The sequence below is a fragment of the Gambusia affinis genome, linkage group LG08 (assembly GCF_019740435.1).
Source record: "Gambusia affinis linkage group LG08, SWU_Gaff_1.0, whole genome shotgun sequence".
NCBI classification, from domain to species: Eukaryota; Metazoa; Chordata; class Actinopteri; order Cyprinodontiformes; family Poeciliidae; genus Gambusia; species Gambusia affinis.
The window spans coordinates 10,705,584-10,733,014 of record NC_057875.1 but is presented as its reverse complement, the minus strand read 5'-3'; the positions used below and the strand labels follow the sequence as shown (position 1 = coordinate 10,733,014).

Genomic DNA, 27,431 nt, shown 5'->3' with positions numbered 1-27,431 from the left:
TGCAGATTATATAAAGCCAAGTATCACAGCTTTTTGCGTTTTCTGTGACAAAACAAACTGAAGCCCGCAAGGTGCGATGACGTAATTCTCCCAGAATAAGAAATGCGCGTTCATGTATTCAATATACTGCACATGAATGAACATGGTGCTCGAGCAGGCTATTTTGTTTTTAGCTTGGGGTTAATATTTTGCTGTCTGCATTACACCTAACAACAGTTAATTATTCACCTTGTGAAACCAAAGTTGGGCCACTTAGACTATGCATCTTTATAGAAACAATTAAAAAGATTAAATAATTATCAAATGAAATAACATTTTACAGAGCCATTAAATATAATCTGGGAATTAACATATTTCAGCTTTCCAGTATTTTCACTGTAGCCTCTCTTTGTTTTGTTTTTTAATGCTTTGTGATCAACTTGGAGCTGACTTATTAAGTCAGCTCCAAGAACAACATATCTTAAAAAAATGAATTAACCTCACAAGAAGAAAAACATTTACCATGTTAGAGGTTTATATGTATTTTTGCCACATGAATGCATCTCTCGCACACCATGTATATTGCAGAGGTGCTTGTCTATTTTCAAATAAATGCAAGTGTAACACAAATGTGAGAGACATAACATTATTTAGTCTCGTGAAATGCTGTGCAGTAACTGTGCTGATGAAAAATTATGAATGATGAAATTTTGAAAAATAGATACTGATGGTTGAAGCCGAAAATGAAACTTGGTGTATGGCTCATGTTCTAATTATCCTGATTAATAATTAGAACTCAAAGAGCTTCTCAGATTGTCAATTGATCTATGAATGGGTAAAGGTTTTTCATAAAATAAAATGATGTTGTGACATCATGACAAAGGTAATACCAAATACCGATAGTAGAATTCAACACCTCTGGCACTATTAGACACACATTCAAATTGGAAGTGCATCACAGGAGACACAAATAGAGTTCAAAGACCTGGCAGGTTTTGACATTCCACAAAATCAGTTTTATTTCCTTAGAACTTTATAACTTGTATTTGTTTGCACCAATATAATATATAATGTGAGGTAGGAAATGGTTAAAAATCAGATTTTAACGGTTGTACTTGTTCAGCCATGTTAGCCACATTTACAGTTAAAATTTTACAGCTATAAATCTGACTGTAGGGATTGGAAGGAATGCTACTTTATTGTTATCATTTTCTGATTTATGAATATTACTATTTTGTACATTTTATTCTTTCTTTCCCATTGCTTGGGCTTTCCCAGTGGTTGGTTGGTTGACATCAACCTCCGTGTCGACCAACCAATTGAAACAGGAAAGTAACAGGAAATCTTTGGTTACAAAATGAAAGTTTTTAAATACTCTGGCAAGCTAAATACATGAAGTGTGTGATTTAAAAAATCAAAAGTTGCGTTTACTGTATACAACTTGGCATTTACTACAATAACTAGCATTGTAGGCAATGTTAGTTATTGTATGGTGACTATAGAGATAGTTTTTTGTTGTTTTATAATCAGTAAAGATGTACTTAGTCAAATCAAGCAAGTAAATCTCATTTACTTGTTTACTTACTGAGCATTTACTTCCTATGTAAATGCTCAAACAGCAGGAGCATTTAGCATGAATCATATGTCAACATTAGTGAGTCACTAAATTAAACCAAATGGAACAAAGTCAAGTTTTTACAAGGTCCTTCAAAGGTCCTGTAGGAAGGAAGCAGCATTGGCAAAGGAAACATATCATAGTTAGCAGAGATCAATTAAATGTTAATCAGACAGTTGATTGTGCAATTTTATTAGTATTATACAAAATTCAAGCCTATGTTTGTGCTATAAAAATATAATTAAATCATATATTCCAAACAAAAACCCTGAACTTATAGATAAATTGTCATATAAAGCAGATGGTTTAGCAATCATGGATCAAACAATCGATTTATTTACATTTGAGAGACATTTTGGCAGAAATTAATATTCAGTTTCCTCGTCTTTATCTAAATTCCACACAATCACCATCTGACCTGAGAGCTTTTATCAATACTTGTTCTCAGTGTGTGTGAGAGATTTTGGTGCATTCCAGTAAGGTGTCCATGCATAGGGCACAGAGGCAGTGTTATTGCGTGAGATATCTCTGGTGAGAGTGTTTTCCACTATAGTTGTTTGGGTTGGCGCTGGTACAGATACGTTAAGTGTGGACTAATCACTCAGCCAGGGGATCAGTAGGCATATCCTGGCATTGTCTTGCTGAGTTGTGTTTGATGGTGTCAGTCTGCAGGCACCACATTGCAGACAGAATGATATTCCTTCTTGACATAACCTGGTGAGGGGAGTGGCCTTCAGGGAAACCCCTCAAGAGCTGGGCGGGGGTACAGTCTGTGTTATAAAACAAATCTCCTACTGTAGCTGCAAATCTTTCTGTTCCCACCAAAGCAGTTCTTGACCGTCACAATATCTCTTGACTATGTAACATCTGAATGTGGATTTTTCTTTTTCCTTGTTCTGAATTTTGTTTTTCCTTTCTGGCATCTGGAGCAATGGAGGTAGGACTGGTTTGAGAATTGAGGAAGAGGTTGTTAATCAAACCTGCAAGTTTGTTAATAATTGAGGAATGTCAATAATATAATTAACTATGATAGTTACTTTTATGTTTTTAATTCAGTTGCACATGAAGAGACATCTGCAAGGAATTTTTATTTTCCTGCAGCTTACAGGTGTGTATCTATCAAGTTTTACATTTCTGTTAACTCTCACTTTCTATAAAGTAGCCTGCATTTAATGTTGCACATTGTTATTTTCATACTCATTGGATATTGTTGTGTCTAGCTTGTGTGGCAAGCATAACTGGAAGATGCAGTCTTTTCGGACGACATCATATTCACACCTTTGATGGGGTTATATATGAGTTTCCAGGAGATTGCAGCTACCTTCTGGCTGGGGACTGCAACCATCACTCCTTCACTCTGCTGGGTGAGTAACATAAAGAAAATTCATTTAAGTTAACAGTTAAGTTTAACAACCTTCCACTAAAATCTAACATTCATTTTCTGTTGTTTAATTGATAGCAAGTGTTATATTAAACATTACTTGCTACAGAATGTATGGTAAAAAATTCGTTTTTATTTAGGAACCCTCATCATTAGCTTTAAATTCCAATGTCATTCTTTTTATGCAGATGTAGCTGTATCACTGATGTAAACATATGCTTTGGATTGCTATAGGTGACTTTCAAAATGGCAAAAGAACAGGAATAACATTGTTTCTGGGGGATGTCTTCGAGTTGCACCTATCTGTAGATGGACAGCTTTCACAAGGAGGAAAAAGGTGAAAAAATAATAAAGATAAAACATGCACAAAAAAATAATCAAATCATTGATAGTGACAGAAATAAAAGCTTCAAATGAATTTTCCTTTTCACAGACTGTCTCTTCCCTATGCATCTCATGCTGTGTTTGTGGGCTCAGAGCTTGGGTTTTATAAACTCTGGAGCGAAGAGTTTGGCTTCGCTGTCACCATTGATAATGCGGCCAACATCGCCGTGACTATGACCAAACTCCACTCCAATCGCACCTGCGGCCTCTGCGGCAACTTTAATGCAATCCCATCTGATGAATACACTGCTCAGGAGGGTAGGTGCATCAAGAGAAATACTCTGTAGGTGCATATCAGTAAATTAAAATAGTGGTATACATTTTGTCTGCAATGGACTGGCGACCTGTCCAGGGTGTACCCTGCCTCTCGCCTGAAACGTTCGCTGGAGACGGGCAACAGCACCCCTCCTGACCCTATAAATTTTGTTTTATGTAATAGTTTGAAATTAGAAGAAGTGGAATTTGGGATTTTATGAGCTGGAAACAAAAGCAGCAAAATTAACAAAAATAAATACATGAAATACATCCATCCATCCATTTTCTGTTCACCCTTTGTCCCTAATGGGGTCGGGAGGGTTGCTGGTGCCTATCTCCAGCTACGTTCCGGGCGAGAGGCGGGGTTCACCCTGGACAGGTCGCCAGTCTGTCGCAGGGCAAGAGCCATACAGGACACACAACCATTCACACACACACTCACACCTAGGGAGAATTTAGAGAGACCAATTAACCTGACAGTCATGTTTTTGGACTGTGAGAGGAAGCCGGAGAACCTGGAGAGAACCCACGCATGCACAGAGAGAACATGCAAACTCCATGCAGAAAGACCCCGGGCCGGGAATTGAACCCAGGACCTTCTTGCTGCAAGGCAACAGCTCTACTAACTGTGCCACTGTGCAGCCCTATATGAAATACAGTACGGACCAAAAGTTTGGACACACCTACTCATTGAATTCAATTATAAAGTGTGTCCAAACTTTTGGTCTGTACTGTATATCACTATGCATAACAAATCTATTCATAATATGAGTCTCTTTTTTTAATGAACCAGTGGAATAAGCACATTTTTGTTAATATTCTATTTAATTGAAAGTCACCTGTATGTTAGGGAGTTTTGGAGCTGACCAAGAGAGAATTCAATATTACTGGAATTTAGGAAATGATTTGAGTCACCAGAACTCAGCAACAGGAAGAGTAGCCATTGAGTACAGGAAAAGATAACAGGGTTAAAGCAAGCAAAGACATTTGTGGTAGGATGAGATTAAGAAGAATCTGTCAGCTCTTATGTGTGTTGGCGTGTTCATGTTTGTGTGCTTTCAGGATTTCTGACAGAGGACAGTTATGATTTTGCAAACTCCTGGGCTGTGAAGGGAGCTGACCAGGCTTGTCGACGCATCTCGGATCCCACCCAATCCTGTAACAGTACAAAGGGAACTGCAGCGGTAACAGACAATTAACACTAACACGAGCAGTTCTAAGAATATTAAAGTATATCTGATTTTAAACCTTGATGTTAAGAGGAAAGTGGGAAGACAACCGGAATACCATCTGAACTTCCCCACATGATTATCCTTTCCTTTCTAAATCCCTTCCTCTATTACATCATTCATAAAGTGTACATCACTTCAGAAGACAGGATCTGACTTTTACTTGTCAGATCCCGACTGACAAATCATTGTCATTACTAACAAAGCATTATAAGCCATTTTGAAGCAAATGACTAACAGGGTTTTAAATGGAGTTTAAATAAATGACAATAATGGATTAACAGTGTTCAGTACAATGTCGTTATCTAACATCAAATTTGTGAAGTAGATCATTTAACTCAAGTCACTCATTTCATTAGAATAATTTCACTCAAAAATTAGGTGTTGTAATATCTCAACAGTATGTAGCACATATATGTTTGTGTTTTTGGCTGTCACTCCAGTGCCTTACAGAAAATGTACAATTTCAACCAAAGATAAAAAAGACAAGATTTCGTTAATAACTAATGTAACAAATAAATTGGTAAATGTAAGCCTTAATTGCATGAAGCCTAAAACATAAGCAATGTGTGTAGTTTTTCCGTTCAAACAGGAAGAGTTAATCATTTACATGTCTATTTGTGCAGGTATTGTCCAGCTGCAGTGTGCTGCAGACCTCTAGTGTGTTTCTCCACTGCTCCCACCTGGTCTCTCCCGATGCGTTCCTATCCCTGTGTCAGACAGAGGCCTGCTACTGTGACCAGAAAAACACAGAAGACTGCTCCTGTCCTTTCTTACTGGAATATGCTCGCACATGCCATGCTCATGGGATACTCCTGCACGGCTGGGTGGAAGAGAGCCAGTGCTGTAAGTTTGTTAAACCTGAATAAAGCAATAAAAAAGTTTGTAAAGTAAAACATGCCATGTGTTTGTGCAGTTCCCAAGTGTCCAATTGGCATGCAGTACAATGAATGCACCAGATCCTGTTCTACAACCTGCCACAGTCTTAACATACAGGAGGTCTGCAAGGAGGAATGTGTGGATGGCTGTACATGCCCCAGTAAGCTCTCACTGACTAAATATAACTCTTCCCTTAGCTGTAGTGTTGCCAGCAGCAACATGACATGTACATGTGTTTCAGTTGGAAAGGTTTTGGATGGAAATCGCTGCGTGGAGGTATCTCAATGTTCCTGCACACACATGGGGAGACATTTCCCCCCAGGATCTACCATTTCTCAGGACTGTAATACATGGTGAGGAGCAGTAAGCATGCACAGATATGGATGTGCATAAAAGTAAAGCATCCAAATGAGCTACGGTTCAAATATTTTATCTCCCACTCTAGTGTGTGCCGCCACGGGTCCTGGGAATGTACCAATGAAGGCTGCCCCGGTGAGACATGTGTCCAGCACCACATTCAAGCATGTTGTTGACATTCTGTAGAGCCAATTTCAGGTGTTAAATCTCCTTTTTTGTGTAGGTGAGTGCTTAGTTGTTGGGCAGTCTCACTTCAAGTCTTTTGACAACAAATTTTTCACCTTTACTGGTCACTGTCAGTATCTGCTGGCAAAGGATTGCACAAAAAACGGGTTTTCTGTCATCATTGAGAATGTGCAGGTAATTCTTGATTTTACGCCTTTTATTTGATATTTTTAGCTGTAATGCAACATTTGCCTGACAAAGACAGGTTCGAATAGTTTGAAGCATTTTTTTGGTTGCTTTATGTCCTAGTGTGCAGATGATCAGGATGCTGTGTGCACACGCTCAGTGACACTGAGTCTGCCCTCTCTGGAGAACATGACAGTGAAGCTGAAGCATGGAGGAGTTGTGTCTGTCAACAGTATGGACATCCAGACCCCAATGAATCATGGTGTGTATTTTTGGTATATGGGTGGAGAACTGCATTTTACAGTCAATCAAATTATACTGTACAGTGGTGTGGTAAAATATTTGCCCAATTACAAATTTCTTCTGATTATTCTTTTCTGTCAAACTTAAACGTTTCAGATTATCATCATCATCAAAAAAAAAAAAAAAAATCAAACAAAGATTCTCTGAGTAAATACAAAATGCTGCTTAAATCATTGTTTTTTGTTTAATAAAGGAATAGCTCCACACCTAACCTGCTCCTATGTGAGAAAGTAATTACTGAGAGTGGCCAAGTAGCCGACTTGGTCACTCTATGTGCTTTTGTTGGTGTCATTTTACATCTAATGTCTTTCTTACAATAGAATCAAAAATATTGACTTTGACTAAGGTCTTTGTGGATGAGTCATTAATGTATTTCTGGAATAATTTTGGTTGGCCAGCTCTCAAAAGGCTCACAAATGTTTCCTATCTATACAATGGTTCTCACTGTGGTTCACTTGAGTCCCAGAGCCCTTTTTTTTAATCAAGACATTATATGTGTGGTTTCTTGAGATATTGAAGTTTACCTCATTTTGTCAGACAGGTAGCACTACTTAAGCTTTAATTTACAGGTCAGATCATAATTAGACAACATATTTTTTATTTGCTTTTTGTCATATATCACTCATGCTCGGTGTAAAAGCAAATTGCATACTTTTTCAGCATATATGTTTCCTCATGTATTTTTTACTTTTTATTCAAATTTGTCACAAATTTGCATTTTTTATGTAATTATTAGAAGGTGTATGTATTCTGTGTTATAGCCAATGACCATGCTTCAGATACATGGAGATATTTTTTCACTCTGGGACAAGCTTTGGGAGTAACAGTTCAAAACTGCAGGCCTACATTTATTTTGAAATCACATTTACACTTTGTTATGTATGCATTGCTACAGGCCATCTACGTATTGCGAGATCGGCTCAGTCTTCAGTTCGAGTGAGGTTTGGTGATGACCTTCGATTGGACTGGGACGGTCGGGGTCGTGTTCTTCTGAAGGTTGGATTATAGATGCTTTCAGTGATAAAGCTGTTGTAAAGTTTCAAACAGTCAACAGTACTGAATCCTGTAAACCTTTCCTAGCTGGGGCCACGATGGACAGGGCAGACATGTGGCCTGTGTGGGAACTACAATGGAAACCATGGTGATGACTTCTTGTCTGGTTCTGGGCTGGTTGAAGCAAGTCCCCAGGCTTTTGGGCAGACCTGGAGGATCAATGGCGATTGCGAATCCACTGACAAGCATAACACTGATCCATGCGCAACAAATCCCAAAAGAGGTATCATGTGCACATCCACTGAATCCCGTTGTATAAAAAATAACAAATATCAACATATGTTCATCTGGCCCTTCCAGTGCGTTATGCAGAAGAGGCGTGTGCAGTGATCATGTCAGATGTGTTCAGCTCGTGCCATTTTCTGGTGAATCCTGCTCCATTCCAGCGGTTTTGTCGGTATGATGTGTGCGCCTGTGGAGACGGTGAGCAGTGCCTCTGCTCGACTCTGTCTGCTTATGCAGCCGCCTGCTCTGCAAAAGGAGTGCTGCTCAACTGGAGATCCCATTCACTCTGTGGTAACTTTCATTTTGAACTCACTTTCCAGTTATTCAAAGTTGTCTCTTAGACAGACATTTGATTTAATGCTTGTTTTGCATCCTTTTTGAAAATGAACGAGCAATGTTTTTGACAGCTGTTATATATCTCTGAAGTCACACAACCACAAAATACATTTTAATCTGTTTGTGTTTGAAGTTGACTTATCTTTTTGCAGATGTAAAAATCCTTTTTCTAAAAACAAATATTATTTGCAATCAAATAGTCAAACTTATAGCTCCTACTAGGTTCTTCATCCACATTTTCATGGAGTCTAACAGCTGAATGTACATCTGAAATGCATTGCTTATTCACAAACTTCATCTCTTTTGTCATCAACAACTGTGTTTGTTTATGTTGTCAGGAAGTTGATCAAAGAAAACTACCACAAGCTTAAACCGTCTTACAATCTATGATCAAAAGACGTCCAACTGAGTATCTCAGCTATTACAACTTCTCTGGAGTTTGGCTGATTTTAAAAATGAATTTTCATCAGTCAGCACATGTGCATCCATCCATCCAAGATTAGGACATTGTAACACAGTAATAGTCAGGATATGTATTGAATTTGTGAACAACTTTTCCATAAAAATCAACACACTTTTTATGGTATTTTCACTGTTTAAACTCCTGTGTTAAAAAGGAGATGGGGAAAAACGTAAACTAACCAAAAATTTATAATAAATTTCCCTTTGATCTGATGTTCTCAGAGATGGAGTGTCCTGGAGGTCAGGTGTACGAGGCCTGTGGAAGTACATGTGAGCGAACATGTCGCTCTCTCTCGGGCGCTGAGCCTGGCTGTGAGGGGGAGAGAGTGTGTGAGGAGGGCTGTTTCTGTCCAGCTGGGAAATACCTGAGCCCTTCTGGTGAGTGTGTGACTGCGGACATGTGTCCCTGCCTACACGATGGACAGCTGTATCAGCCTAGTGACGTCTATGCCGATCACAACAGCATTTGGTATGTGACTCCATCTGCAGTTGCAGAAAATTGTCTGAGAAGATGCATAACTCTATTGCATTATCATAATTGGTGTTTATATTTGACCCTGCAGCTACTGTGAGAATGGGGCCATGCGGTGCAGCTCCACAGAGATGACATCATTACTTTCTGACCTCTTCTATGATGATGACACAGTGCCATCAAGAGGTACTGTCTTATATTCCTTCTGCTTTTGCTACTTGTAGTTATGCACTTCTCTATTAGTCAACATGTTTTTGGGCGTCACTCTTTTTATTTTTTGTCACAATACAACAAAAATTGAGAATTATTTGGTCTAGATAATGAACTTTTGTTTGCAGAGCGACGGGCAGCCCAGTGCCCTCCTCCCCTTGTTCATGCAGAGTGTAGTTCAGGTGAAAGGGGGATGGAATGTGCCAGAACCTGCCGGAATTTGGACCTGCCGTGTGTGAGCCTTGCCTGCATCCCTGGCTGCCTCTGTCCACCCGGCACAGTAAGTGGTGTGTTTGCTTTTTGTTCATTAAACACTTAAACTGAGCAAAGAGATTGACTGACGGATTGATTTCAGGTACGCCATCGCAGAGACTGCATCCAACCAGAGCAGTGTCCCTGTTACCATAACAACAGGCCATACTCTGAAGGACGGAGTATCACCGTTGACTGCAACACCTGGTAAAATGACAATTGGTAAACAACAAGAAAAACCTTAAGCAGTTTGCTTGACATGTTTCTCCTATATTTTCCAGTGTGTGTGAGAACAGGAAGTGGCGGTGCACAGAGAAGTTGTGTGATGGTGTGTGCCGCACCGTGGGGGAGGGGCATTACATCACATTTGATGGCCTTAAGTACTCCTTTCCTGGCCTATGCCAATATGTCCTGATTCAGGTATAAAGCAAAGAGATCTACAGAGAGTCCCACTCCAGATTGCTGTGTAAGCTGGTTCTTAGTAAATTTGTATTGATTCGTGTGTTTTCTCCTCTTATCCTATTAAAAGGATATGTGTCACGCAGATGAAGGCTCCTTCAGAGTGCTGGTGGAGAATGAGGCGTGTGGAATTGTTGGGCATCGCTGTGCAAAAGCTGTCACTATCTTCTACCACGGCGGCTTGATTGTAATGCAGGATGGAGAGGTAACACACAAGGAGTCCAAACTGTTAATTCTTCTTACATATAGCATTATTTAGGGTGGCTGCCTGTCTTGGCCAAGTCTCTCTTGTAAAAGCAATGTTTTGATCTCAATGGGAGAAACCTGGCTAAATAATGGTTGTTATTATTATTATTATTATTATTATTATTATTATTATTATTATTATTATTATTATTATTATTATTATTATTATTATTATTATTATTATTTTCTTCATTTATATCTTCCTTAAATTTTGGAGCAAACAAGCGTGTTTTTTCAAAAATCTCATGCAATATTTGGTATTCACAACTTGCACACCTTTTCACATTTAATCACATTACATATATATTTAAAGTGATTGATCAATGTAATGTAAAGCTTTTTTTTTTTTACACATAAAAATCTGAAACTTGTTCGATTAATTTGCATTAAGGGCCAGTGTGTCTCTCGACCATTCGCAGGACTCTATAGAACATAACTGCATGCTGAGTACCCACTTGACTAGGTGTGTTGAAACAGGGATACATCTAAAAGTTGCGGAACACTGAGCTAGAGTTTGACACTTCTATCTAAACCACGTCACAGTGTCTCTGGGGGTCTGTTTGGAGTCACTTAGACAGCATCAAACCACAGTATGATGCTGCCACCATTCTTCACATGTAGATGGTGCATTCAAGGTGATGTGCAATGCTAGTTTTTGGTCACATATTCTATTTTGCGTATAAGCTTAAAAGCCAGGTTGTGGCTTGTACCATATGCATGTTTTCTTTTCACTACACAGATTAGTGTCACTTTAAGTTGTTCTACTACAAAATATTCCCAGTGAAATACAAGTGAATATGTGTTTCTAATGATAGAAAAAATTGTACTTTTTTGTTCTACAGGTATTAGCACTTTGGCACGGCATTGCACATGCAAAAACACAAACCTTATAATGTGCAAAACCCATTACATTCATATACGTCTCATTATATAATTTGGTTACTTTTCAATATATTTACTCATAACATTAAATTATTCCTATTACTTTAATTTTCTTCAGCCCCTTTACAAATATCCTAACCAAAGTACTGCAGACATAACCTCTGTGTGTCCTATATGTATCCATCCAGGTGACGATGAAGAGGCCTGTGCTGCAAACTTCCCAAGTGGAGATTATCAGATCTGGTCAGTTTTATACTGTCATGTTGGGGAAACACATCTCCCTCAGTTGGGACAGAGGAACTCGCCTCCTTGTTCACATCTCAGCTTCCTACAGGGTACCACTGCGTTAGTCTAACTCCAGTTTGAACTGATTTACTCACATCTGTTTAATTAATGCAATTTTCTTTGTCGTGATTACTTTATCATGTGAAGGGCCGGGTCTGTGGTCTGTGTGGGAATTTTGATGGAAATGTCAACAATGATTTGATGAGTAGTAACAACCAAATGGAGGTGGATGCCTCACACTTTGGCAATTCCTGGAAAGTCATTCCCAGCTGTGCTGATGTAACTGAGGTAATACTGCGGGGTTTTACACTATTTCTGCACATGTACAGAATGTTAATAACGCAATGATTTCGCAATGATTTACAATCCATCTAAACTAACCTAAAGGTGTATGCTTTCTGGTTGAAAGAAAATGAGCATACTAAGCTTCCCAAGATAATTACTGGTTTATTGCAAAACTTCCTTATTCCCTTATACCAGTCAATGAATACAATTAATAAACAAAGTAATACATTCTGCTGATGTATGTCTACTTTTGTATATTCAGATGTCAGCTCCTTGCAGTGACAACATTGTAAAGTTGATTACAGTAGAGCAATCATGTCGCGTGATTACTGGTCCGCTCTTCAAAGAATGCAACAGCCAGGTATGTAAAAGTAATAGCTCCAAAATTACTCATTAACACTTCCTTCCTCTAATATTCATTCTATTGTCTCTAGGTGGATGCAGAGGCGTATGTAGAGATGTGTGTTGAGGCAGCATGCTCATGCTCGTCTGTGGGGGATTGTGCATGTTTCTGTGACGCCATTGCTGCTTACGCGCAGGCTTGTTCAGAGAAGGGAGTGTCTGTCATGTGGAGATCCAATGAACTTTGCCGTGAGTGTCCTCAATTATTTTTTTTAAATAGAGGTTTCTAACAGAAGCTGGCAAGAGATTGGATAAGCTGAATAGGATCTTTTTGACATTATTGTATTTTTTTTATTTCTGCTACTTTTTACTTGTGTCGTCTTTGTCAATCTAATTGCATTTGTGTATGTTTTTTTGGCGTTTTTAATTTTTATTTCTGATTTCAATCAATCTGCAAAACATAGATATCAAAGTTTGTTTTAACTATCTTTAGACTAGAACATCAAAGTTAGAATCTAAGTCACTAAAATGAAGTTGTTTAAATAACGTTTCACTAAATCCTAGCTATGAGCTGTGAGGAGCTGAACCCTAAGCTCGCAGGTACAGGGGAGGAGTTGTGCCAGTGGAGGTATAACACCTGCGGACCTGCCTGTCCAATTACCTGCCAGCATCCTGATCCCCTCCACTGTTCACTGATGTGTGTGGAAGGCTGCCATGCTTACTGCCCACCAGGTGCCAAGACACAACATACAACTATTTTACAATCAAACATACAACAATAATAATAGTGTGATTTAGTGTCAGTCTAAACTTAATCTGTTTAGGTAAAATTCTTGATGAGGTGGCAATGCAATGCGTAGATCCCTCTCAGTGTCAGGTTTGTATCCACGAGGGTCAGAGGATATCCCATGGGAACAAGGTCATTCTGAATCATGACGACCCAACACACTGCAAAATATGGTAATTTACAGAATAGCAAATAGTTTTATAAAATGGAACCAAAGTGTGCTTAATTTAAAGTCAATCTATTTTTTCCTATAAAAGCCACTGTGAGAACAACACTCTCAGCTGTGAAGACTGCACCTCACTCAACATGTTGTCTACTCCCACACCAACACCGAGTTACGGCACTTTTACCACGATGCCTTTCACCACCTTGATGCCTGAGGGCATATGTGACCGTGCAATGGATCTGGCTTTCTTACTGGATGGATCAGAAGCACTAACTGAAGATGAATTTCAGGCCACTAAGGAATTCATAGTCGGAGTGGTTGAACGTTTCCGTATGGGCTCAGCGCACACTAGAGCCACAGTGCTACTTTACCACTCTGGAGTTAAAACATATGACCTGCAGGTACGGCAGCAAATATTGACCATGTGTGACCTTACACAACTGAATCACTCATGGCTTTAGGAAGTCAAAAAAATGTTTTATGTTTTTTTGATAGTGTTATTAGCAAATTTGTAAGATAGAATTTGCTGACGGAATGAAAGGAAGCAGAATAATTTGAAAAGTACAAAATAGTAAAAATACTGTTAGAGCAAAAATCTTGAAGAAGTACAAAAAGATAATGACTTGCAGAAGCTGAAACTAAAGCTAAAGACTTCTGAAGTAACTGAAGTTGAAGCAGACCAATCATCTCAACATGTTGTTAAGAATCAGTATAATGAAAGCAAAATAGCTACAGTTTATAGCTACTGGCATAGTTAACTATTATCACATTAACATGTTAAAAAGATGAACTTAATCCCAAATTGGAAAGCCAATAAATGAAGGTAGTGTTTAAATTAATTTAAATTGCTAATATGCTAAGAGTTATGTTTCCAACTAATACAGATGAATGTTCTCAAAGTAAAATATTAAAGAAAGGTTTTATTTAGTTCAGTAGTTCAATTCAAAACATAAAGCTCATAGATTTTACTCACAAGTGTCTATTTCTATCCATTTTGATGGTTATAGAAACCTGTGCTGTCCCTGCACAGTCAAGTGATGTACCAACGGTTATAACTAAAGAAGCTGGCTGTTCACAGAAGGCTGTATAAAAACATCTGAAAAGTTTTTTTAGAAGAAAAATGTATGATAAACAAACCACAGCCTCTCACAGTATATTAGAGGAGCCACATCCTCAAGAGATGTCCCAACTTTATATGAAGGCACAGTATATGGAGGTACTTTTCAATGGAATGACGTATAAAACATTTAGACCTGGTTGCTTCATGCTTGTTTTGTATGTTTTTTAAAACCTATAGGTTCAGAAGTGGCTATTTAAGAAGACTGTGCGCGAGCTTCATTACACAGGGGGAGATGCAGCGTTCTTGGACGAAGCTGTCAAGTACCTCGCCATTAACATCTATGACAAGAACAAGCGTGACAATGCTGGCCGTGTAGCAATTATCCTGACCGCTAGTGGTAACCCTCGTCCCGTCCGTGCCATCGTGAAGATGCTCCGTAAGAAAGCCATCACCACCTTGACAGTGGCGCTTGGTCCTGGTGTCAACATGGGTCAGATTAATGACATCACCAAGGCCAACCCAGACAACAGGGCCTATGTGCTGAGCAGCACAGGTGAACTATCTGATCGTCTATTGGAGGTAACAGATTACCTTTGCACCTTGGGGATGGAGCCAGAGATCCCAAAACCTACACCAAGTAAACCCCGTCAGGCCTCTTCCATCACTTCCCCTGTGAAAACAACACCTGCACAACATGTACCCAGCACTCTGGCATCCACTGCACCCTCTGGCATGTCTCCTGCCGCCACAATACCATCATTCCACCCTCCAGCCACAGATGTGACATTCATCATAGAAGGTTCTGATACTGTTGGTGAGGCCAACTTCAATAAGTCTCTAATATTTCTGGAAGAAGTCATCTCTCAGTTGACAGAAGAGGAAGAGTTTATCCGCATCACAGTGATCCAGTACTCTGTAACAGTCACTGTGGAAATCAGCCGCTGGGAGCTGAGGCAACAGAGAGAGCATCTGCTGCAACGACTGCGGCAGATTCGTTGGAGGGGAGGAAGCAAGACAAACACCAGAGCAGCTGTCACCACTCTTCAGGAAATGGCTACAGTGCATCCTCCTCATGTCCCCGCCCCACCTCAACTCGTCTTTCTTGTGACTGAAAATCCCCCCACTGATACAGTCACACGTCCACCAACTACAAGTGCCCAAACACGTGTGTATCCCATCGGTGTTGGACCAAAAGTGCATGAAACAGACCTGATGCAATTCAGCCACCCTCAGCGTCCGATGATGGTTGAGGACTACGGCCGTTTGACGTCTCTAGTCCATCGTGTGGTCAAAATCACACAGACCGCAGTCAGGCCCCTCTCTCCTACTTTGCCACCCCTCATCGTCCCAACTCACTCCACTCTGCCACTCACAGGTGGGATCATAAACTGGCTAATTTTCAAGTATCTTTCCAGTAGAGGTCTATCAGCCACATTAATATAACAATGTATCATCACACAGTGCCATGCAAGAAGCCTCTTGATGTTATGTTCCTGTTAAAAGCCGGAAAGCAGTTTGAGGACATGAAGACCTTTGTCAAGACTTTCATTAGTAATGCTGATATAGGTGGGTGTGACGCATTCCTTCAGTATGTGCAGAGATAACTGTTATCATAACAGTCTGTTATCAAAGTTTGATAACTCAACCTAACATTCCTACCTTGTTTTTTTAGAATTTCTATCAGATTTAAAGAGCTAGCATGTGATATGATTTTCTTTCAAATTATACATACACAGTTTTTAAATTATAATTGACATATTCTGGGTAAATAATATTACACTTTACAAGAAAAACATCTGCAATTGCAATAAACACACATGGAATACTATGCTGTTAATTTGTTCCTTTTATTTCTTGCTTTCAAATTTGTGAGTTTAAATCTTTGTATTGAGTTATTTTCCTCAATTTGTTTGTCACGATTGAATGTAGTCCAACTATTTTAGTACTTAGAAACAAACTGTACTGAGTTTAAACCAAAAAAGGGTAATTATGAAAATGTCTCACAGTTTTTATCCATGCGCAGGGCCAGGTGGCACTCAGGTGAGCTTAATTCAGTATGGAGATATAAACACAGCTGAGTTCATGTGGAACAGTCATCAAAGCAAGTCAGACCTTCTGAAACGGGTGGAAGGCATCCCAACCAGGACCGCTGGAGCTCCTGCATTAGGTAATTAACTTTAACCTCTGTGCTGTCATGAAAACATCGGTTTCCTCATGGAACCATTGTTTGACATCTGAGGGTTTTGGAGGTAATTGGAAACCGGCCAAGCTGGATGTACACTAACTGTTCCTTCCATTTGCAGGGTCAGCTGTAAAATTTGCTGTGCAGGCATCCATCTCATCTGTCAGCGGTGGGAGAGTAGGTGTCCCAAAGGTAGTCGTGATGGTGATGACAGAAAAATCAACTGACGATATCAAAGAGGCAGCCGATGAGGCTCTTGCAGCAGGTAACCTGGCTACTATTAAAACAATTAAAATCTTCCTAATATGACAGAGTCTCACTGCTTGGAGTCACTTTTCAGGTGTGTCAGTGTTCCCCATTGGAGTTGGACCAAACTATGACAGCAATGAGCTTAGTATACTCGGTCACCACGGCAACCAAGACAATACTCTGCATCTAAACAACATGGACCAGTTAAGAATGTTTTTAACTCTGGACAAAAGCTACACGGAGAGAATCTGCAGAGGTGCCCACTAAGCATGAACAGTTTCCTCTTCTTAGTAGAAAATAAGTATGCATTTTAGATTATAGTAATAACTGAAGGCAGTAATAAAAATGTGTGCTTGGTTATTTTTAGCTGGGCCACCAGGAGTGTGTGTTGATGATAACGGAAATGAGAGGAAGGTTTGTAATATGGCTGGATCATTTTCAAAGCCAATTTACAATTACTTGTAATCATTTCTGTAATCAGTCGTCTGTTTGTTGCAGCCTGGTGAATCGTGGCTGCTTGACGATGGCTGCCATTCTCTCTTGTGCCACCCCAGTGGAGCGGTGACGGTTCAGAATCACAAAATTAGCTGTGACAGACTGGAGCCGCCGGCATGCAGAAACAACATGCCCCCTGTCAGAGTAGAGGAGGCCTGTGGCTGCCGCTGGGAATGTCCTTGTATGTGTAATAAAGAACTTGCACTATGATATTTTGTTTTTCTGTATAACATTATTTCCCACCTGCTAACTGTTAATAAAAAGGGCAAGCATCCCAGGCCAAAATGGACCATATATTTGACTCCTCCTTCCCCTTTTCCCTTGTGTGTGTATATAGGCATATGTATGGGGAGCTCCACAAACCATGTAGTGAGGTTCGATGGCCTGGCTCTCAGGTTGGAAGAAGAGGGATTGTGCTCCTATACACTTCTAACGGTCAGTAAAGGAAACAGCGAAGGCTCAGAGGTCAAACTTCACACTGGACCTTGTCAAGACTCAGCAAAATACAGCCAGATCTGCATGAAATCCATGGAGGTGACCCATGGACCATACACACTGCTGCTGAAGGATGACATTACGGTAATCTGTACAGTATGTCTTTGAAATAGTTAGAACAACTCTTTTTCTAAATTTTTTTCAAGTTAAAACAAACTTTATTTTATTTGGGTTTATGTGATGCATTGACAAAGGAATATATAATTATGTAAAAAATGGAAAAAGATGCATGGCTTTCAAAACTCTGCATTAATAACACAGAATCAATCTGTGATATTGATTCTGACTTCAAGAAAATAATCTGTTTTTGTAGTTTCTCAAAATGTTTGCACTTCATGCAAAAGTTCTTATTTGCTTTCTCCACAAACAGGCCATGATTGGTCGAGAAGAGCTTGCCTTGCCTTGGCGACATTCTGGTCTGGAGGTGGTGCGCTACGGAGGAGTGATGCTGCAGCTGAAGTCAGACCAAGGCTACGTTTTGACTTTTACCCCTCAGAGCAATGAATTTACCATCACCTTGCTCAGTTCGGAAACCAGTGGGCACACTGCTGGACTCTGCGGTAACAGAACCGGCGAGCCATTTGCTCACAGCTTTATGCAAACTATCGGAAGTGAAAAGTGTGTCTTCCTGTCCCTTTTGGTTTTGGCCGTGTTACTTTTGAGCTGTGTTGTCTATACCTTTCTCACAGGTGCATGTGGGGAGGCGAAGGTTAATGTCCTGTCTTTCCGTAATGGCAGCACAACCACCGACCAGCCGGCCTTCATCTCGGACTGGACTGTTGCCGGAGATGGTGGTGTGTGTTTGCCTAAACGGAAGGCAGTGTGCTTGTCTGGAGTGGCGATGGGATGTCAAGCCTTACGTTCTGAGGTGTTTGAAAAATGCCACGCCTATATTGCTGTCCAGGTTTTCCTCATCAAGTGTGAGGAGCAAGCGTGTGATGAGTCAGATGTGTGTGAGCTAATATCAGCCTATGCACGCCTCTGTAGACAAAGTGGTGTGTGTGTGGATTGGAGGAGCCCCCATCTTTGCCGTAAGTCACTGTGCATATCCCTTAGTTTACTACAAACATCTTAACTCTTGGAGGTGGATCCTAACTCCTTCTTCTGTTCTGTGGTGCAGCACTGCATTGTCCAAACTCTATGGAGTATGATGCATGTCGGACAGGATGTGTGGAGGACTGTGGCAGCATACAGGCATTGCCAGGCGACTGGTCAACGACCCAGCGCAACGAGTCATCATGTATAGAGACACCTACAGAAGGCTGCTTCTGCACTGATGGGACGGTTTTGCATCACGGAAAATGCATCTCTCCAGAATCCTGCAGAGAGTGTGTGGATCATCAAGGCCACACATATGCGGTGAGATATGAAGGAGATGACTGAAAGCCTAAGAAGAATCAGAGATTGTTAAGATATTATGGTAAAACTGGACAAAATGTTTAGTAATCATTGGAATCCCTGTTTTAATGTGTGCAATATTGGAGCTGTAAAGGAAAGCTCAAACTAAGATAGGGAAAAGCATAACTGCCCAGTTGGATGAAAATAGCTGCCTTTCTGGTCCAAAACTTGAAGGAATGTCCTGGTGGATTGAAAAGATTGAAACAAGAAAGTGTTCTGACTGAAGAGTTCTGACGATAACAATCAACAAACATTTGTTTGATTGCAATTGATATAGTAACCACACTATTTATTCATAATACTGTAATTGTATCTTTTCATAATATTTTTTCACCCCTGGAATATAAGGTAGTGTTGCAGCAAAGCTCACATCACAAATGTGTGATCCTACTGCCCTCTGCTGTTTATTTCTAAATGGAAAAGAAACATGCTTTCCTCTGTTTAAACAGCATATGCAGAGTTGGGTGCCAGATGACAATCCATGTTTGATTTGCATGTGTTTGGACCAGCAACATATCAACTGCACTGCCAGACCATGCAATGATGTCAAAGGTTCTTATTTACTTTTACTTCCATTTGCTTCATCAGCTAAACCTTTGTCAGCCTTTTAAATTAGCATGGGTGTGTTTAGTTCCAGTGTGTGGACCTTGTGAGATCCTGCAGGAGAAGAAAGAATCCAGGTGCTGCCCTGAGTACGAGTGCGGTATGTATGGATATTTATGTATATAAAAATATGTCAATGTTTTTATTTCAGCATGGGATCTTACAGTACCTTTTCATAATAAGAGAAGTAGAGCCGATACACTTTTTAAAACAGAAATGGAATCCTAAAAAGATCAAACGCTTCTGTGAAGTGTATGAATAGTTAAGACCTTTCTAGACAGACTAATATTTAATGATGAATTAATTATGAAATACCCTATAAATAATATGGTTTATACTAATGTATTAACTGCTGACCTCAGTCTCACTTTGTGACCTCAGCGTGTGATCTGGTGAGCTGTGATCTGCCTGATGTCCCTCACTGTGAGGACGGTCAAACAGTGGTTCTGAAAAACCCCGGCGAATGCCAGCCTATTTATGAGTGCGGTAGGCTGATGGTCTATTTTACAGCGCATGCAAGCATTAAACACATGATACTCTAGGTGTGATTTTTTTGTTATGCCACTCTTCTCTTTCTCTGAAATAGTGTGCAAAAAGGAAGAGTGTTCCCAACAAGACCCCTCTGACTGTCCAGCCCACCGCCAGCTGTCCACAATAAAGACAAAGTGCTGTGACTCCTTTGAATGTACATGTAACTGCCAGAACTCCACCCATTCCTGCCCCACCGGGTTTGTTACATCGTCCTTTACCAATGACTGCGGTTGCACAGAAATCCTCTGCCAACCTGACAAGGTGAGTTCTCTGAATGTGGCACTACTGGACACACTGGAGGATTCATTTCCTGTGTGGCCAATGTGTGTCTCCAGGTGTGTGTAGTTGGTGGAGTGGTTCATCCAGTGGGCAGTGAGTGGGAGGAAGGATGTGAGAAGTGTCGATGCACAGAGCTGCAGGACAGAGACACATCGCTCCATGTCGCCCAGTGCAGCCCACCTATCTGCAATCGGAACTGTCCTGTGGTCAGGCAGCACTAAATGAGAATAATATGCACAGTTAATGAATGTTTTCTAAAAATGTGTAACAAATTTCAGGGATCTACATACACTGAGAGAAAAGGGAGTTGCTGTGGAGACTGTACACCAGCCAGCTGCATAGAGAGTGAGGGAGCAATGCGAGGGGACACAGTCATTGGAGGAAAGCTCAGAAGGGTATATAGGTTGTTTAAATACTTTAGAAAACTTTGCTTCCTTGTCTTTCTACCTAAAAGAATCAGTGGTTTCCCCCAAAAAATAACAGAATATTTTGATTGGTTTGCTTCACTTTCTCTGAATGTAGGTGGGTGAGAAGTGGCTGTCTGCACATGATAAATGTGTCGAAAATGAGTGTAAGAAAGTGAAAGATGAGGTGTTTATCTCTACAACAAATGTCAGCTGTGGCAGTATGGAGACTACAAGCTGTCCACTGGGAAGTGAGCTTCGCTGTGACACTCAGGACTGCTGCCCCCGCTGCCACTGTGGTAAACACACCCATACACAAGCACCCCTACACACAAACATTGGCAGAAAATATGAGTTAGAACTCTGATCATCTATGAAACTGTAAATGAATGACTTGTGTGGCTGATGTAAACAGGGTTTGAGGCTAAAAGGGTCTTAAAATTAAATGACATTTAAAAACTAGTCCTGCCAAAGTATGCCCGTCAGTTCGAACCCAGCATTCTGATGCTAAAAATTAGCATCAATGCTAATTTTTAGCTGCCACTGGCATGTGAGGTATACTATCATATTGTCTTACATTGACTTCCTCTGTTCAGTGTGCTAAATGTGGCTAATAAATAAACAAAATAGCTAAAAAGCTTATTTTAGAGAGAAAGCTACTGCTAATGTGGGCAGTGAGTGAACTGCTAATGTTTGTGCTAATGTTAATGCACTGCCTTCTGATTTTTACCTTTACACTCTCTTACCACCAAATTCATTATTGTTTATAAAACATAAGCTATGTTGAAATACTGTTCATCTGCTTAGCCATAAGAAATTTACAGTTGGTAAATTTAGCAAAAATAAAAATCAGATGTTTACTTCATAGCACTTGGTTACGAGGAAAGGCGGTGATCTCTTAGCAGCAAATTAACAACAATTATTGTTATGTTCATAAAATATAAGAATTTTTCTTCTCTTTTGAAATACTACTTATCTTATAACAAGAATTGTGCTGTTAGTGAATTTTTCAGAAAAGCGATTTTTTTTTTTGGATTTGTCATAGTTGGTGAATATATCATAAACACATTCAACACAAAACAAAAAATCAGACTTATACTTCATGGCAGTTCGTTACCAGAATAAAATGCTGGTAACGAGCTGGTAAAATGCTATTCTTAATACCAAATGAATAATAAGTAACATTATTGTTTATAAAACATAAGCTCTTTTGAAATGCTGCTTATCTGCTTAGACACAAGAAATTTATAGTTTGTAAATTTTGCAACAGTAAAAATGAGATGTTTACTTTGTGACGTGGTTACCAGAAAACATGCTCAACTCTTGGCAACAGATTAACAAGAAATAGTAGTATAAGATAAGTAGTATTCCAAAAGAGCAGAAATCTTATAGCTTTTAAACAATAAAAATATTTCTACTTTATAAGAATTGTGCAGTTGGTGAATTTTGCAGATAACTGAGATTTTTTTTTTGCTTTTTGTCATTGGTGGTAAGTATACTACCAGACATACTTTTCTGTAGCAAGTGTTCCACCAGGGTGGTGTCTCTCTAGTTCTAACTGGAAGGTCTGCCCTCCTTTGTAGGAACTGAATGTTCTGCCATCTCTGTAGTTCTTTACTACAGCCGTGTCCGAATTCAAGGGCTACATCCTTTGAAAGGCCGGATTTGTAGGCCGATTACGTCACAGAGCGGCGACAAGGCCTTCCGAATTTGAAGACTCCTTCAAATGTGTCCTCCATTTTAAAAAGATTTGAAGGATGAGTTCAGTGTATCTTTCACGGCCCACCATATCCGATGATTCATTGCGGGTCTAAATCGAGTGTTCATTCAAAGCTCCAATGGCAGTGAAGAGCGGCAAATTATTTAACTGTATTACACATTAACTCTCTTAATTGGCCTCAATTACTTAAAATGCCATATTTTCCATACTAGATTTTAAATTACAGTGCAGTGAAAAAAGTTATAGCCAGTTTAACATAAATAGTGCTTGTGTAAACATTGGCAGCCACATGTGCAATCAAGCAGTTGTGATAACTGGCAATAGTCATTCCTGAGGAGGAACTCTTCTTTGCAATATTATTTTTAAATTCAGCCACATTGAAGGGTGTTAGATCTTTAGTGGCCTGTTAAAAGTCATTTCACAGAAACTTAGCAGTATTTGAATTCAGACTTTGACAACAACATAATAAAACCTTATTTTTTTATCCAGAGGTATACTTGCTGGTGTGCTTTGGATCATTGTCTCTTAGTTTTGCTTGAGCTTAAAGTACTAACTGATAGCTTGACATTCTCTAAGATTTTCTAATAGAAAGCAAAATTCATGCCTCCATAATATATGGCAAGTCATGAAACAATAAGACTGCCTCAAATCATCACACTACTAGCACCCGTTTGATTAATGGTGTAATGCTCTTTTTTTGAATTACTATCAGTTTTAAACCAGATCTAATGGAACAGCATACTTACAGCCTATTTTTGTCAGTGAAGAAAAATCATTTTGTTTATGTGATTGTGAAACGAATTGTAGCATGTTCAGACAATCAAAGTAAAAAACAAGTACTATTTAATAAAGTTTTACTGGAAAGCAGGAATTTTAGTATATTAATAGTGTATTTGAAAATTAAGGTTATGCTCATTAAATTTATGTACCTGGGGTGTAAAAGTACACTAAATTGCACATCAAATTAGCTGTTTTTTGTCATCTTGCTTAAGATATATATTTGGTTGTACTTTTTAAGTCACTAAGTTAATTAAAGTTATTTTTAATTCATGTATGTTAAAAATGTAAATGGATAAATATCATCTTAAAATATTTAACGTACTGAAACTTGCCTGGTTAAATTGCAGTTGCACGCGGTGTCCTGCAGATGTCTCAATTACATTGCTGCATTCTTAAAGCCAGTTATCCTGATTTGACCTCTTAAATAACTTTTACAGATCAAGCTAGGTAACTTAGACTCCGTATAAATTGACATACCATTCAGAGAACTGAAAAAAAATATGCGTTTCTGCTCTTCTCTCACCAGCACCAATTGATGCCTGTGTTCTCAATCACACTGTGATAGGGGTAAGTCATCCACAGCAATAAAATGTGGACAGCACTTTCTGTACTCTGGTTTTAAATACTGTATGTGTATTTATGAAGGCAGGTGAAAGAATGATGGTGGATATGTGCACACACTGTGAGTGCACAGTGGAGAATGGAGCAGTGAAGAAATACAAACTGTCATGCAAGCGAACCAGCTGCCCATCCTGCCCCAGGGTAACTCCTTACATCATCATTTTCCATTTTGACCATCACTCTTTCCCGTCCTCTACATAACTTATTAATAAACTCAAATGTCCATCGCTTTCATAAGAGGTGCTCTTAGGCTCTGACTACATTTCCTCTCTGCTCATCATTAAACAGAGGCTTCCCTTAACATTGTTTTATGATTCGCTCAGCTCATGATATATTGACAGAAAATAAAGCAAAGATCTATCCTTTTTTTAACTACACAAATTGCAGTGTGATGTCATTAAAATAACAGCAAACATTTTTTTTTTTTTTTCAAGGGATACGCAATGCAGAAGGAGGGAGACAGTTGCTGTGGGCGCTGTGTTGCCACTGCCTGCTTCATACAGAAGCCAGATGGAAAACTTACCAGTTTGCAAGTGGGTATTACATGGAGAAGATGGTGTCGATACATGTGCAACATAGTATATAATAAACAAAAAAAATCTTTTGTTTTGTTTGTTAAAACCTTTTGCTTTAACACATTTTCGATTTGGATGTTTTTTCTCCATTTCATCACTTGCACCTGAAAAAACAAGTTGAAGAGGAGAAGGAAAGAGAGATAATTCTCAGTACAACTGACAGTCCCCATAGGTTAAATGCGCCTACTTAATCTCTCCAAACTCAATTTGCTATAAGGAGTTGTTTACTCAAAACATAGGTTTATGTGTTTTTCAAAGTTGAACTTATAGTTTTGAACTGTTCTACTGACTATTTTATGCTTGTCAGCAAGGATTTAACTCATGTCTGAAAGTTGAATTCACTCATATTTTTAAGGCAGCTTTTGGACCTTTGTTTATAGGTTAAAGGGCTTAAAATTTATTACAGTGCTGATTTCCTAAATTTTTATACCCAGATCTCGATATCTCAGCTTCACAATTTCTTGTGCACATTTCCTCTGCCCTGCAGAATTGCGCTCTTTATTTAATTTATGTTTACTGACTTTTAAAATTCCGCTCCTTGTCATTAACTACTGTCTGCGTCAGTTTTACAACTTCCACCAAAACCACATTGCAACTAAAAGTAATTCAACAACCCCTATTAATGTTCTACAGCCTTCTTATCGGTTAAGTTTTACATTTACAATAGAAAGTATTTTATTGTCGGTAAAAACAAACAAACAGGAAAAACAGTTAAGCTTTGTCTTTGCTCCATCATAAATAAGATGGGGTGACGTTTACACCTCCTGGTCTTCTTCCTGTAATAACGCACCAGAATGGGACAGAAAACAGACTTTCTCATTCTGGTGCATCACAGGGGTTAAAGTTTAAATCAGCAGTATGAAAATGGGGATGAATTGCTTCTTCAGGACCGAATTTACCGGTACTTGCATTATTGGTGAAGTCATGAAAAAATTCCGAAAGAGAATGTCCTGTCCTGTAACAGGCTTGTGTTAAGGCTCAGGACATCTCAATGATTCAAAGCACATCAGCAAGCAAACAACATGGAGATTTTGGAGTGACCCAGACTCAAGTCCGACTGAGGTGTGGGATTTCTAAACAAGCTGTTCCAGCGACAAAACTAAACAAAAAAAAACTTCAGTTTGGCTAAAATAAGACATAAAATAAGTTGGCCAAAATTCTTCTAGCATGAGTGACAAATAACTTATTACATTACATAATTAGAGCCAGGTTGGTTTAAACAACTTTTACCTTCAATGTAAAAAAATTGTCCTATAGCGACTGCTTTTTTCTGTTTGCTTTACAGTCTGATAATAAAGTTTGTTTAGATGATCAGAAATATTTAATTCTGCCAAAAAAGCTAAAAACAAAGGAATATGTAGGAGGGCAAATATTTGTTTCACGCCACCATGGCTTCTCCTGCAAGCCACCTTTCTTACCATTCGTCACATAAATTTCAAGAAATAAAACATCCTTAAGGGTGTAGCTATCAAGCACATGAACTGTTTATAGGAAAGGGCATGGATCAAAATGCCTGGTCTTATACGCATCTTTGATAAACTTATCAGGTCAACTCAACCCATGAGGAGGGCTGTTACTTGTATGCTTGTGGTGTGAACAGCAGAGGAGATCTTGTCCTGGAGACCAAACAGACCACCTGCCCTCCTTTTAACCGCCAAGCCTGCGTAGATCAAGGGGTACAGCTCCCTGACCTTTTATTACACAATTACTCTTCCTTTCTCAAAACTAAGTGATATTCAGATGTTTTACTTGTGTGTTGTCTTTGACAGGGCAAAGTCAGCCAAATTGGTAAAACCTGCTGTGAGACTTGTAAGTAATTCTTTTTCCAAGACTGGATTATTATGAGAAAATGTGGATGATCAGATTTTTTTTTTAAAAAAAAGCAAATCCGTGCACACAGGTAATGAGCCAGAGTGCCGCAGGACAGCAGGAACACTCAACTACATCAAAGTGGATGACTGCCAATCAGAGCAACAGATTGAGCTGCACTACTGTGAGGTGAGACAGCATAGACAGATTTAACATTCTACCCTTGGTTTGCCTTTAAAGTTTAGTTTTTTTTTCCTTCGCCCTTCCACCTGTTCAGTCTGGTCCGTGGTGCTTGTGCGAGTCAGTCCTGTTTATTTGTCTGTCTGTCTTTCAGGGCAAATGTCGCAGCAAATCTATGTACTCCTTGCAGAGTGCTGCCGTAGAGCAGGAGTGTGTGTGTTGTGCCGCCGTGAAGACAGAGCCTCTCAGTGTGCCCGTCTTGTGCGCCAATGGCACACGCAGCCACCACACTGTCCAGTCTGTAACTACATGCGACTGTGTGTCCAAACATTGCAACTAGAGAGACAATAAAAGTTTGCTAAATGTAAATGCTTTGTGTAACCAAGCAATATGTACCCATCGAGAAACACATATACTATACCAATAAAATAAACCTCACAGTTTCTGCAAATTTAGCTTGTTGCATTGTGCATTCGTTTTTAAAATATGTTTGTAAAAAGTTGATGCTGGGAGTTTTTATAAGCTTACATACATTAGAGATGCCTGATATTTCAACCAACATCCATCCACTGACTTTGCCTGCTTGTCCTTGCAGGATTGCAGGGGTAACAGTGCCATTCTCCAGGGGTCTTTGGGCAATAGACTTTGTACACTCTGGATTGGTTGCAATTCCATCACAAGGGAATACAGAGGAAAAACAAGATGCAGAAAAATTCTGAGTGATCACACAGCTATGTTTTTGTATCTTTGAGACAAAGCCTACACATGGAATGGGAGAACATGCAAACTTCACAGAGAAAGAAGCTAATATTGCAGACCGGGACAGTGCTACAAACTAAGCTACTGTGCAGTCAT

The 27,431-nt window shown here is 39.4% G+C and overlaps 1 protein-coding gene across 1 annotated transcript; it reads left to right on the top strand.

Annotated features, from left to right (window-relative positions):
• The first annotated feature begins 2,396 nt into the window (after positions 1-2,396).
• Positions 2,397-27,031, top strand: vwf (von Willebrand factor). The gene is made up of 53 exons (XM_044125012.1): positions 2,397-2,531; positions 2,651-2,702; positions 2,815-2,958; positions 3,210-3,312; positions 3,409-3,617; positions 4,677-4,798; positions 5,470-5,689; positions 5,760-5,882; positions 5,964-6,075; positions 6,168-6,214; positions 6,303-6,439; positions 6,554-6,692; positions 7,629-7,729; positions 7,814-8,009; positions 8,087-8,302; positions 9,032-9,278; positions 9,373-9,467; positions 9,620-9,771; positions 9,847-9,950; positions 10,025-10,163; positions 10,273-10,407; positions 11,519-11,665; positions 11,763-11,903; positions 12,163-12,261; positions 12,335-12,491; positions 12,807-12,974; positions 13,067-13,202; positions 13,287-13,596; positions 14,493-15,630; positions 15,717-15,821; positions 16,279-16,422; positions 16,559-16,702; positions 16,778-16,942; positions 17,054-17,100; positions 17,185-17,362; positions 17,519-17,760; positions 18,047-18,236; positions 18,366-18,707; positions 18,797-19,035; positions 19,524-19,626; positions 19,706-19,777; positions 20,059-20,163; positions 20,264-20,469; positions 20,544-20,693; positions 20,766-20,882; positions 21,010-21,190; positions 23,918-23,958; positions 24,037-24,153; positions 24,447-24,545; positions 26,135-26,263; positions 26,357-26,396; positions 26,488-26,585; positions 26,731-27,031. Exons 1-53 carry the CDS (start codon positions 2,466-2,468, stop codon positions 26,914-26,916), a joined length of 8,595 nt encoding a protein of 2,864 aa, XP_043980947.1. The 5' UTR covers positions 2,397-2,465; the 3' UTR covers positions 26,917-27,031.
• The last annotated feature ends 400 nt before the right edge of the window (positions 27,032-27,431 follow it).

Bases quoted from the DNA above. Each gene is read 5' to 3' on its own strand.
- vwf (XM_044125012.1), top strand. From the start codon at position 2,466: ATGTGGATTTTTCTTTTTCCTTGTTCTGAATTTTGTTTTTCCTTTCTG. The intron at 3,313-3,408 runs GTGAAAAAATAA...TCCTTTTCACAG, and splicing joins CTTTCACAAGGAGGAAAAAG to ACTGTCTCTTCCCTATGCAT. The intron at 13,203-13,286 runs GTAATTTACAGA...TTCCTATAAAAG, and splicing joins CCAACACACTGCAAAATATG to CCACTGTGAGAACAACACTC.